Source organism: Truncatella angustata (genome assembly GCF_020726525.1).
Source record: "Truncatella angustata strain MPI-SDFR-AT-0073 chromosome Unknown BKA67scaffold_4, whole genome shotgun sequence".
In the NCBI taxonomy this organism is placed as follows: domain Eukaryota; kingdom Fungi; phylum Ascomycota; class Sordariomycetes; order Amphisphaeriales; family Sporocadaceae; genus Truncatella; species Truncatella angustata.
The window spans coordinates 1534895-1548362 of NW_025763384.1; the positions used below are offsets into that span (position 1 = coordinate 1534895).

The window sequence follows — 13468 nt, forward strand, 5'->3', positions numbered from 1 at the left end:
TAACCACGTAACGGCCGACTCGCCACTATTTCGGCAGCTATATACCAGGGTCTTCTTAAAAAGGGGACCTAGGTCTCCGTATGGGCTTCACCATCTTCTCAGACTTCTTGTAGCGGGCCTTCTCAGAATGGTGGGTTTACTAACGAAAGAGAAGGAGATTCAGTCCTTCTCATTTGAGTCCATTATCCAGAGATCTGGATACACCGGCACTATCAACTGTTAATAGAGTTCAAACATGTGACTGCAAGACAGCTAAGAAGACTGTTAGCAGGGCGCTTCTGTTCGTATCAATGCATTAGATCGGCGATCAATTCTCGTTATACCTCTCACGAGCTACGAGCTAAGTTCTCAATTTACTAATTCCAGTAATCTCTCCGCGCGCTTCTGCCAAGTGAGCGACCATGCGCAATTTTAACTCTGTTACATTCGTTTTGCAAAGGCTAGAACTATGAGGTGGTGCGTGGTCTAGACTGTCGGCACTAGACTGACGCATCAAATGTATGCACGGTTTCTCTTCATATGCAGACATGCAGACATGCAGGCTTCCTGCATCTGACCATTTCTAGTTTCATTGGAACCCGCTACTTTCCGTCTCAACTGTTGTCAGAAAGCCCACGTATATTGTTCTTAAACACAATTAGTAGTACTTCTGCATAAATTATGCACTCTTCGGGAAAGACGCGCCAATGGCGCCGTTTACCAATATCATTGCCTGCCAACCCCTTCCTCTACTGCCCATCTCTTTGTATACTATGGGAAGGAAGGCGGCGGTGTGGGGTCTGTGTAGTTGTTCACAGATTTTACTCTCATAGGAACGTACTTACCATTGATTCATCATAGTACAAATCTTGCGTTATATAGATTCACTTGCACTCTACATCTGTGAAGGAGACTCCACAGATTGGAACCAACTCTGGCGCGGTTAAGATCATTTCAAATGAATTGTATACCTCCGGCCTCATTTTGAATGCACTCCTGCGTGGTCATTTACAAGCTGGCCAATAAAACCTTGCACTGAAATACCTCAGAAGTACATTGCAATCGGTATAGTATGTTGTTTTGTGGGGTGTAGCATTTGGCAATTAGTTGCCCAATTTAGGTCGGGCACACAGCTACACTTTGCCAGTAACAGAAGAAAAGCCGTGGGCCATTTTCAAGAACGTCGCTCCATCATAACTTAATGCAACTCCAAGGTGTCAACAGTTTGGCGGTCGACACTGTAACATGTCCCCTGAAATGTACAATAATCACGCACGGGCATTTGTGCCCAAGCGCAACCATTTCAAAACGCGCAAGTGTGAGTAGGAGTGGCTGTATAGCAGATTTTCGGCAGTGGGTGACTCGGACCAGGATTCTGTGAATGGTTTCCATTGCCGTGTCTCGACCGTTCTCACATGTTATCCACGTAGCCGGAATATCCATGACTCCCGCCGTTCAGCCCGTACGCAAATTTACCAAGAAACAACCAACGTGAAGTGATTCGGACTCTGATTTTCATTTAAGAAAAGGGGGAAGGAACTGCCGCCCAAGTAGAACACCATTCTCCACATTCTAAACTAATCGTAAAATGGCAATTCAGAGGACCACCACATCAATTGCCAGCTTACAAGATAAGGCAGAAGATCTGTCTATAGCCGCCGAATTGAAATTCCTGATACCCTTCCTCCCTTGCAAAGGAAAACCCGCTCGAATTCATGATGGGCCGCAGCTGGAAGTTGTTGACTACATCGAGAGAGCAACGCAGCTTGATGACGCCTACGACAAACTAAAGCTCTGGCAGCAAACATTTTCCAATGTGGCAGCAGCGATTAGAAACGTCCTTAAACAACAAGCCATCACGAGCTATGACCTGGATGCCATGAACCAGCAGGAACGTGACTGCTGGCTCAGTTATTGGGTGGTGAAGAGGTCCATGTCTGCCGAGCCAGCAAAGGACCATCCACACCGGGCCGATTGGATTTGGGTACCTGTGGAGGTGAATTCGCCCAGGTTGTCTTGGAGGGATCCCACCACCATCGCCGTCTTGAGATCTGTTATGGACGCCATAAAAAGCAGGTACTACATCGTCTCCAACTACACCTGCGAGGTCCACGTTCACGCTGGCCGGATGGACGGTCGGCCGTTTACCCTCCCAACGCTAAAGAAACTCGCAATACTGTGTTGGGCGGCGGAACCGGTTTTGAGGAAGGTCAAAGATCCAAGGAGCCCCAATCACGCACACGTCTATACATGGAGCAATTCGACCAGGGAGTACAGCAGGCTCGCTGCTGAATTAAAGTCGGAAAAAGTAGTTCATATGCCTCTACTACAAGACCTCGTTGGATTGCCTGAGGCTTTTAAGTGGGTATTAAAGGATCCTAGCACGATTACCAACAGTGACATGGAAGCATCGCGCCTCATTGCTGCAACGCGCTCTCATACTCAGCTTGGCAGGCTAATGTCGGGCGAAGGCAGACCATATCGGCGGCTTGGGTTCAACTTCAGTGCCTTCGGAGGCGAAGATGAGCGGGCTAGGACAAATCCGAGAACTGTAGAATGTCGATTCTTGGAAGGTACCATCGATACAGATGTGGTAGTCAGCTGGGTCCAGATCTTTGGTAAAATGGTTGAGGCTGCACTTGATGGCGCTGCAGACGGCGACCGTTTCACGAGGCTTGCCACACACAGGTCGAGGGGTCAGGGGAAGGCCGATTTGCTCGATTATGGACTCGTGAGACTAATGCAAAGACTAGGTATTCGCGAAGAAGTGTATCGGCCTATTAAAATGATGATACGAGGCGTTCAAGGTTAAGTGTCGCATCAAAAGTTGATGGCCAGAACATTCAACCCTTCCATTGCCTCTAAGTAGGACACCTTGCTACACAACAAAAGTCAAAAGCAGTATGAACACTGCACAACCTGTATTCAAGCATTGAGACATTCCTTAATACTCGTGAGAAAATCACGTTCATACAGACCTTAAACATTGCATCCAGGAAGACGTGCTCTCGAACTCATGGAATCGATCCTGAAAAGGTGACTCCTCACAGGATCTCGATAGAAATATGCCAGGTGCGTATTTAAAGGTCGTACAATCAAAGATTGAAGCAACCATCTCACAAAATCTCCTACTGTCCCAATGCGTCCAAGCTCACTCCTCTTTACTGTCAAGTAAACCGCTCCAACGCTGAATAATTTCAGCCTGCTTCAAAGAGAATTTGTAGACATCACAGTCCTTACGGTCAGCGGCATTAGCGCCATGCTCGCAGCGGCCATCATTCAGCACACCTGCGTCATGCAAGTCGATGGCTTCGAGGTGAATGCGCCAGGCAGGCAAGAGAGCTTTGTTCATGATGACCTCTGGAAGCGGCAGGCTCCTTTGTACATCCCTAATTTTTCTGTTCTCCTCTTGAAGAGCCTCGAGCGACTCTTCAGTCTGGCCATCATTGAGAGCGGCGCCTCGACGGCCAATTCCTTTCAAACTATCGGCAACAATACACTGGAGTACTCGAGTATTGACGCTGGCACCTTCGTGTAGACCAGCTTTCATTGAGGACTCGTAGAGGCTGTGCAGATTCTTAAGCCTTGAGTTTTCCTTGACTGCACGTTCGGCTATAAACTCATTAAGTATCGTGACTTTCTCTTCTGTAGTTGTCAGAGGATCGAAGACTTTGCTTGGAAAGCCGCCAAAAATGTCCAGTGCCTTTCGATTGTGCATCAGCGTGGTCGTTTGTATCTCCGGACCCGGTTCATCGTCATTCTGCATGTGACGATGACTCAATGTGTGCATGTGCTCTATGTTTGCTTCCTTGATATAACGGAAGGCTCGGTTGTGCTCGTGAGTAATGAAAAGAGCAAGGTGGTGAAAGACGGCAATCTCGATACGCTTTGTTAGGAGCTCGAGTCGTTCGTTGATGAAAGACAAGCAGCTACCAATCTAACGAGCATTAGTTTAGGCATCAAAGTCACAAGCAATAGCCACTTACATAGGATCCAATGATGGCATTTTGATATGCCTTTGATTTCTCCATGACGTTGACAATATGAAGGATAGGTTCCAACATTGTCTTTTCAACAGCCATATGGGCAACTGGAACCACCTCGTCCCATAGAGAATTGATTTCTTCCATAACAGCTCCGAGCTCAGTGTCAAGTGCGCGAGCGTATCCACTACCAGCCGGAAAAGCGCTGGCATACTTGCAGGCAGCCTCCATGAGCACTAGGTTGAGGTTGTGCTTAAGAGAAGTAATAGACATCATTACTTGCCTTCTCTTGTCTCAGTTATAAAGGAAAACAGAAAACACGTATGAATAACTCACATGCTGGAATAGTAACGAGCTGTCTTCACAAGCTGCTTGTTCTCATCCCTGATCTTTATCTCCCAACCAAGAGCTTGCAGCTTCTCCAAAAGATTGCCATAAAACGGATCATTGATAGTGTTACTCGGGCTATATTTCGCACCCGTACAAACCTTGTTCCCATGCCTCAGCCCGCCTTTGAGATAATTAGGGACTGTCTCTAACTCCTCGATATGCTTGACGTTCTGGGATATCAGTCGCTTAAGCTCGAGGTCGTCAGAAGACACCTGTAAATTCTGTCAGTAAAACACTTGCCGACCAGGCTACTGGTATAGCTACCATTTCCTCAAGGCGAGCATTGGCAGCGCGTGTCCGGGCCAGTTTGGCATGCTTGGCCTCGGCTTGTTGGCTCTGCAATGTAGCACCAGATTCGATGAGAGACTTGTAGCGCTCAATTTGCGATTGCAACGTGGTTGCCTGTTTCGAAACAGAGTCAATCAATTCGCGTTGGTCATTAGCAGAGTTTTTAACCTCTTCCAGGGAACTGCCGCTGTCAGAGTCTTTGGCTAGAGCCATAAGCTCACCAAGCCGACCAGATGCCTTCGCAGCAACAATACTGCTAACCTGTAAGTAGTTATAAACTAACTTATAGTGCTTCGAAATACGTACAATTGGATTTCCTCGGGAGTAAGACTGTGAGAACCGCCAAGCTCAGTCAGCACCGGCGATACGGAGACTGCGCTGGGCTCTTCCTCGGTATTAAAAATCATCTTGCTTGGCTGCTGGTAGTAGACTTTTGTGACGAGATCCAGACCTGCAGAATTCTCAGATTACTGTTTCTGATCAGGAGTAACAGATCTCAGAACTGAAGGGTGAGATAAGAAAGCTTGAAATATGGGGATATGTGTCGGTGAAGCTCTTAACTGTAAGACAAATAAGAGATACGACAGCTGGCCTTGGATCGTCTTACTGTGGCTTCAGCGGTGTGTATTTTCCTGGGACGCGTTCAAACCGTACATGAAGCCTTGCACTGTATGCAACAGTATACGTGGTCAACTTCAAGGTTCGAGTTGTGGTGTGTACCATAAAAGTACATCCACAAACGCTCAGCGAAAAGTAATGGGGACATGAAAAGGAACCTGGACACGCGCCAGCCCAAAGCGCGTTCTTTGCTTGACCAACTCGTGGGGCACCTTCAGGCGCTAAGATCAACTAACCTGACCTTGGACCATGCCCCGCGGCCTCTTAATCCCTTAATCGTAGAATTGCATGCCCGGCTTTCAGCATGCATTGGCGACATGCGAGTGCTGTGCCCTTACTGATCTTCTTTTTCAAATCATGAGTGTGGTTTAATATGATTGTAAAGTCTCTGGTTATGCTATAAAATGGCCGCATGGTGATTTTCACTAACAATTTGTCTTGATACAAGTATCTATACGGATATCCATACTAGGGACAAGCAGTCAACAACAGGATGGTCGTCTACCATGGCCTACAAAGTCTTTACATATTCATATCGTGAGCGCGGACTTATAAGTATGTGCAGCGTTCATATATTATCGATTATAAGGCCTTCGTCACAGCCGATGTACCGAAATTATTGGTTCTTATTGTAGTGCGTAGACCTTTCGAGGAGAAGCTTTTGGGGGCATGATTATCATTATATTCTTTACTCATTGCTGTGCACTTAGTTTGACAGACTGGACTGCCAGGACAAAAAGAGAGGGGTAACAATTTAAAAACAAAAACTCAGCTAACTCAATCAGATTAATAGACGCGAGCATTTATATTAGAGTGTCTAAGTAACATAAAATAGTATCCGACTTGAAGAAGGCTATTGTGGGTGATAGATAAAAGTAAGTTGCTTGCTGCCATACAGTCCACCTTTTCGAATGCCTTGTAGAAGCACTACAACTTGCATCTGCACGCGTGCCATCTGTGCACAACATATATCGTGATCTTAGCAATAGAAGCAATAACTTTTGTTACCAAGACTTGACAATGCAGAATTTATTCGTGCTCTCCAGACCTGGTATAATTGGCTGCAATGTGGAACTAACATGAACGCGGTTTTAATTCAGGCTGTACTTTGCCTAAACGGCATGTAGACTTTTTGTGTCAGTTGCTGCAGTGGCAATCAGAATTGCCAACTCTGTAGATGCAAGCAAGTTGGAACAAGCCAGTGGCTAAAGGACATTGGACTACGCGAGCCAATCGGTTCACTCCAGCAACAGCCTTTCAGTCGCAGGATCTTCTTGCTCTTCATGTATTCTGACCAACAAAACCGCAAGCTCCCATTGAACTTAGGTAACGAACCAGAATTCTTTGAGAGCTATCGGTCTAGTCTCCGACCCGAAGGAAGGAGCAGCCAGAATTGCTCTGAGCAGTACAATGTTGTAGGCATGTTTGCATGTTGCTCTTGTAATGATTTTCACCTCAGGTTTTGGACCATGCAGCTAGGTAGCTAGTTATACATAAATTCTCAACCAACTGGCTGCAGTGTTACCCACACAATGAAAGCAGCAGCAAGATTATAGTATGCATTCAATTTCATATAAAGGCATTTACACGATTGGAGGACTACCATGACCAAGATGTTGGTGAAAATCCCCGAGCCTCTCCCACCGTGTATGCAAGTAATATGTTGGTAGTTAACAGTGCTGTGCTGTTACTCTTTGTTTGCAAGTCAGGACTGTAAATGGCTCAATTGTTATCGGATCTGTACCACATGACCGTGAGCGGTCGGGTCTTTTCGTTCGATCCAACTACAAAAGAGAAGAAAGAAAGAAAAGATTAAAGCTCCTGTTCAAGCTAAATCTCAGTTCCAATCACAAAATTACCACTCATGATAGTCGAGCTTTCGTCATTGGCGTGGCTCTGGTAGTGTATACCAGGGTAATCGAGTTGTCCACCAGCGTCATTATTACCATAGTCTACGCTACGAGCCGAGGCTTAGATCTCAGGCTTGCCTATGTGTATAGAGTCATCTTACACCGCGGCATATATGGAATGATTCCCCCGGGTTACATCAGAAGCCGTCCGATATCCTACACCTTTTCTGTGGGCTTCCAGGCGGACCCATGCGCCATCTTCCAGATATGCGTGGTCCCGCTTCTGTTATGCTACTACGCCTCACGTCAAATTTGACAGTGCCAGAAGCTGCCGAACCCATACATTAGCAAGCACATTTACATATGTAAACAGATTGACATCATGTTGTGTTTGATGCAAAGTATCTGTTTGTGCATCTTTGTACATTATCGTTCATGTCTCACGCATCGGTAGCGCGCAACCTGGGTACCCCGTTTGTGCACGTCTACCCAGTTTGGTGCAACACGATAGATGCTGTCATAGTATCGTTCCAAAATAGGCGATATGATAGTCTGATCTTCAAAAATTCGAGTCTTCCTCAGTTACCCTCGTGTTGCAAGAGAGTTTCCTGTGTCTTCAGTCATAACAGAATTGGCGGGCCAAAATGCCGGTTGTCAAGGTGTGAATCTTGATATGCAGTTTCTCCTGGCGGGTCTTGACTCGACTGCAAACGAAGGCCACCGCTCCTTCTTATAACTTTCATGAATTTCCAAACATCTTGTCTCAATAACAAATATACTTCAAGACATCCATTCATAATTTCATCAAATCTTCCCCTTGCCTGTTTCGCTGTCCGCTGCATGCGAGTGTCTCTATCCCATCTTGTGTTACTATTCACTTCCACCATGACCGTTATTTGGGTCTCCCGGTTTTGCCGTGCCATCAAGGCTCCAGAGACGGCAAAAAGATATTGGAATGCCACGTTTGGAATCCTTATGGTACCGTTGGTTCAGCTCGCGGTTGTACCAATTCAAATCGTGTTCGATGCCCGAGGAATTAATCTCCCTGCATCCATCTTGGTTATGACCATACTCACAATCGTCATGCTTTCCATTAATTTTATGTCTGAAAGTGTCAATCTATTTTATACGGCCCACATGAAAGGCCCAGTGAGTACCGTCATGATAAAAATAAAAATAAAGGAGAACTTTTATTTGGAGCTAATATGCCCTGTGCCATCGCAGACCGATTTCTTGGGTCGCCACATGTCATTTGGATTTGTGGCAAGCTTTGTTATGCTGAGCAAAGAGCACATAAAAAATGCCACAGATATTCCACGCATAGCAGGAGCCTTTGGTGAGACTAACTCTCACGTCCTGCCCATATCGTGACAATATTCTGATGGCCTTACAGTGGTCACAACACTCCTAAACTACATCGGTTGTTACATTTTTGCCGCCAGTAGTTTCAGAGTTGAAGAACGATTCAGACGTCTCAATAAGCGACCCAAAGATAATGAGAACAGGACTCAACAGTCCAACAACCCATCGCGCCCCTCACAGCGGGAATCAAAAATCAACAAGCTTGCTGACATAATTGTCAGTAACGGATCGTTGACATCCATTCAATCATCACATGCTTCATCTTTTACCGTCGAATTTGTAGTGCGAACATTCCCTCTCTGGGTCACTCTTGTCATCCTTATCACCATCGGCCTCCCTATTTACTGTGCCATGAGCTACGACATGCCGTTTGAAGCTTTTTGTTTCACCTTCATCTGGATTACGGCCGTTCACTTCCAGCGTTACATCAAGTCATACAAGTCTCTCGGGGTACGACCTAAGACTAGAAGGTTCCTGTCGGTCATATTCAACCCTGTTCTGGCAACTTCGGCACTCTGCACTGTTTACTTCTGGGTCAAGACTGTAACGACTTACCGTGACATTGGTGCTATTCTGGACGACTTCAAGCGACACAACTCATGGGCCGCTATTGTCGTCTGTCTGATCAGGGGCGGCGGATTTACCCAAAATGTCGGCGCTGGTGATCTTGCCCACGCCATCCTCGATGCCGGCATCGTCTCCCTCGGTTTCAAGATGTTCGAACATCGTCGTGAGCTCTGGGACAGCTTCGCCACTGTACTATCCACTTGCCTCGTTTTTGCAACCTTGAACGTTTTTATCAATGTCATCTTGGCTCGCGCCATGGGTCTCCGACCGGCTGACGCTCTGGCCTTCTGCGCCCGTAATGTTACCATCGCTCTTGGAGTACCTGCTGTCCAGGGCCTCGAGGGTAGCACTACGCTCATGGCTTCTCTGGTAACTTTTAGTGGTATGCTCTTCCAGATGACGGGCGACCTTCTCTTCTCTTGGCTCCGCATCAACGATCGACGACCGGCGGCCAACGTATCCTGCTCGTTGAGCAAGAACGAGAAGGAAATGGAGTATGTAGATAGAAACGAGTATAAGGTCATCGCTGCAGGTGTTACGGTGGGCATCAACGCAGCCGCCATGGGCACATCGCACCTCATTGAGAGGGATTCTCGAAGCACTGCTTACTCGGCTCTCAGCATGACCCTGTTCGGTGCATTTACAGTGGCCGTAACAGCTGTGCCTGCTATTGCAGACGCGTTGAAGATGCTGGCTGCACGCTGATATTTGGGGATCCAGACTCAAGAACATTTATGTTAGAGATACTTTTACTATCTTAGCGTTTTGCTTTTCTCGATTCACAGTCTATTGCAGTAAGGTTCTAGAGGATGATACCACGAGCGGGGAGTTAGGTTTTATGAACATTAAGAAAGGCACGATAACGAAGAGAGGGGAAAAGAAAAGGAGATTTGGTCATGCGTTCATACTTGATCATTCCACGAGAAAAGGGGCTATTGCACAAAGATAACTCTTCCACAGTCAATAATACACAATAAAGTCCATGATAATACAATAAATTTTGTCTCTTGAAAGACTTTGGACGCGTAACAACTACACTGCCGTTTTGGCTCTCAACCACGATGGCGGATCTGTGGGTTGAATGTTAGATCACCACATGGCAAGAAAGTCTATCATAGTGGACACTATATTTGAACAAGTCTATATTCAGTAACGTCCCCGAACAGCGAAACGTGATTAGCGATGACCAAATTTACATCTGTCTGACTCAAACAGAGGACTTTCTCCCCAAGTTGGCTCAGCCAACTCAATGGCCACAATCTCATATTACCCTACAGCTTTTCAGGCTGTAATCTTACGTCGAACATACGAATTCAAGCTGGCTGGTTACCTTCTACCAGATTCTCGGTCGCACTCGGTCAAACTCGACTTCTAGGGGGGCTGGCGTTGGAAGCTGATGGAAGGTACAGCTCTGTTGTTGTAAATACACAAATCTCTCACTAGTGACACCATTTCCAATATTCGCAGTTGCGTGAATAGTCGGTTCGTAGCTGGTATTGGCCATTGCATTCCCCTTGGTTCACACACCTTTCGAAGTGGGTGTTCTGGAGAGACGGACGCCATCACACATGATTGAGTAGGCTACATGGGAATACATGGCATGACGCTGGTCATTGATCACTTAGCTAGTAGTCATGTGGTTGACACAGCAGAACTATAGGATACTCGAATTAGTGTCACAGGGTCCTGGGACCGCACATGCATGAGGGTGAAACATATATATCTAGCAAGAGTCTCACTAGACACAACGAAACTATTAGCTTCGATAAGTTTACGTATATCAGGAAAATAGTGGGAATCTAGATGGCTCCATGCCCGTCCCGCTTGTACTCCCGACCGGTACTACGGTAGAGCGGTTTCTAGCCAGCATGAAAGATATTGGGACGAGTTTCAGTCATTCCAAAAGTTAAATATCATCCCCAGTCAGCTAGCCGTTTCCACGATAGCAAGGCCGTTATAAATCTAGGAACTGTGTGGTCATTGAAGTCAACCCTTTTCTGAACTCCTTTTAGGCTGGACTCAATGAAGACATATGGGACATGGAAGTGGGCGAACAACAGCCATGGTTGGGCGTAACAATAGAGCCGAGCGCCCGAGACCAGAGGTCAAGTTAAGATATCGAGGTTTGCCGAAATTGAGACAGTGAAACATGGAATTCAGCAAGGCCAGTTTCGGATCAGGACCCTGAGAAATACTTTTTGAGACATGGATATATTTTCCCATCTGCCGGCCTCCACTGGTCTGGGTATCTTCATTGGGATTGAAAGAAGTTATGCGAGCGGTGCACCGTCATACCAAGTCCAATTTCGTACGTCAATGCTCAAGGTGCACCTCTACTGTCCGAGTCTAGTGCCCACCAGAAGCTGTCATGGGTAAGAAGCATGGTCTGGGTGATGCGCGGTACTGTGTGTTGAGCTACTGTAAGAGGTACTTATTCCAACCTAGAGATACAAATCAGCCATCAGAACTCGACCCCTCTAGAAGATTTAGATGGAATCTGCAGTAGCCTGGTCCGGTGCTTCGATGGAGTATATCGGGAAAGGCAAAAACGAAAAAACAGGTGCTGAGAGTCGTTGCCTGAACGGCACCGCCTCGTCTTTCCGTGACCAACAGTATGGGCCCGATGCCACACTGAGCTGCGAATGGCACAATCTATGCATACCACTCAACGTAGGCGCCTTGAGGGCCTGGACCGTGAGGCGAATGGCAGCGGGCAGATTTCCAGAAGCAGGAAGACACTTCGCGCAACAGGTTGGGAGGGCAATATAAGAACTCACCGCTCGATCAAATGAAGGCCACTCTGTGTCTCAACCACACTGCTCATCTGGCCTGGCTGCAGGGCAAAAGCAGCGTCCTCGAACTCCTTCTGCATGTCGCCCTTGCCGAAGTAGCCTAGATCCCCTCTCTTGCGCGCACTACTGCAGTCGCTCTCAGTAAGTGCTAGTTCGCCCAGGCTGACCTCGCCGCGCTTGATACGGGCCTCGTGGTTCTTGATGATGTCCCTTGCCTCCTCTTTGGAGCGGGTGATCTCACTCTCTCGCCAAGATGCAGGGCGTCGCGACTCTCGGTGTTTGACCAGCAGATGAGCGGCACGGATCTTATCGGCGGGCTTAGCGACGGCAGCTCCGGCGGATGTCGAACTGTGGTTCAAAGCCATGTACTGCTTCAGCTTCTCGGTGTCGGTGCCAGAGGGCGGCTCCCAGCGTGAGATCTTCTCGGCGGCATTGAAGTAATAGGGTAGGTTCTTGGAGTTGCTATGGCGCACTTCCCAGCCCGAAGGTAGTCCAGTGTCAGCCTACGATGACAGTGTCAGTTATATCTGTGGGTGTGAAAGCAAAGGATCCGGGCGCAATTAGGTTGGGCCTCTGGATCCCCATTGGCTTAAAAAATGGAAGGTGAAGGAGTGCCGCTTACCATCTTGTTGGGTTTGTGTCTCACAAAGCTATTGGGGGCGAGGAGTGTTGACAATGGACTTCACAATAGGTGTTCTATGGTGGTCAATGTAACGAGTTTTGTTAGTTGTGAGGGTCGTTGGCCAGATGTTGCTTTGATGTGTACTGTAGGATTTGGAAGTGAATGTTCAGGTTAAACAAAGTCTTTCAGCTTCTCTAAGACCTAGGCTTGGAGCTCAAATACTAATCAAGTCCGTCCACCAAGAGCCTTGCCGGAACAAGCAAATGCACGTCAGCGGCAGGCTTTCCAAGCTTTTGAAGTGGATGGCTCGAAGCAGAAAATCCACACTGTTGCTCCGAGAGACGATCACGAGGGTTAATTTGATGACATCGTCCCTGTCTATGCGGGGGGCATGCAGTAGCAGCAGCAGCGCCGAGTAGCATTAGCAGCAGCAGTAGCGGTGGCATTAGCAGTGGCATTAGCAGTATCGCACTCCTTGAAACGCGGGGCAGCTGGAGCCTAGGATGGCGGCAGGGCGGGTTCGTTGGTTGTTCTCCCCTCCCGACTACCTACAGAAGAGAAGGCCCATGAAAGGGATCGGAGCTACGGCTTTTAAAATGGAGTGAGCATCAAGATGAGATATGGTTTTGCACGCTGGTCTAGTAATGACCTCGCTTGTAGAATAATGTTTACATAGGAATGGCGCAATTACTCATAATGTAGGTGCCTACACGGATTCGTATATCCATTTGGATTCCTGCTATAGAATGAATCCAATGACAGTCATGGGCTGCAGGGAACGGGTCTTGTAACAAAGACACAACACTGAACGAAACACATCTTGGTAGCGGCACACTCACAGGTCTCGGCCGTATACTTGAGAGAGACATTGGGAGCCAAACTATAATTAAATAGAACCACATGTTTATAAGATAACAAATCAATGTCCTGTACAGAATCTACCCGCTGGTATCATTTCTGCTCCAAATCTACTAAATCTGATGGGGCTTAGACCACCTTTCTGAAGATCATATGCGT

General features: G+C 47.2%; 4 protein-coding genes across 4 annotated transcripts; 2 read left to right on the forward strand and 2 right to left on the reverse strand.

Annotated features, from left to right (window-relative positions):
* Nucleotides 1-1567: 1567 nt before the first annotated feature.
* BKA67DRAFT_517178 (uncharacterized protein) lies at nucleotides 1568-2791 on the forward strand (the record flags this gene model as incomplete). The annotated part of the gene is made up of 1 exon (XM_046097879.1): nucleotides 1568-2791. The coding sequence occupies one exon, from the start codon at nucleotides 1568-1570 to the stop codon at nucleotides 2789-2791; it is 1224 nt and encodes a 407-aa protein (XP_045958429.1).
* Nucleotides 2792-3130: 339 nt separating this feature from the next.
* Nucleotides 3131-5047, reverse strand: BKA67DRAFT_658479 (uncharacterized protein; the record flags this gene model as incomplete). The annotated part of the gene is made up of 5 exons (XM_046107286.1): nucleotides 3131-3916; nucleotides 3966-4245; nucleotides 4299-4564; nucleotides 4617-4893; nucleotides 4947-5047. The coding sequence occupies 5 exons, from the start codon at nucleotides 5045-5047 to the stop codon at nucleotides 3131-3133; spliced, it is 1710 nt and encodes a 569-aa protein (XP_045958430.1).
* A 2946-nt stretch (nucleotides 5048-7993) lies between these two features.
* Nucleotides 7994-9742, forward strand: BKA67DRAFT_535496 (uncharacterized protein; the record flags this gene model as incomplete). The annotated part of the gene is made up of 3 exons (XM_046100027.1): nucleotides 7994-8257; nucleotides 8333-8444; nucleotides 8502-9742. 3 exons carry the CDS (start codon nucleotides 7994-7996, stop codon nucleotides 9740-9742), a joined length of 1617 nt encoding a protein of 538 aa, XP_045958431.1.
* A 2068-nt stretch (nucleotides 9743-11810) lies between these two features.
* On the reverse strand, nucleotides 11811-13320 carry BKA67DRAFT_658481 (uncharacterized protein; the record flags this gene model as incomplete). Its single annotated transcript, XM_046107287.1, has 2 exons — nucleotides 11811-12332; nucleotides 13291-13320. 2 exons carry the CDS (start codon nucleotides 13318-13320, stop codon nucleotides 11811-11813), a joined length of 552 nt encoding a protein of 183 aa, XP_045958432.1.
* Nucleotides 13321-13468: the final 148 nt, after the last annotated feature.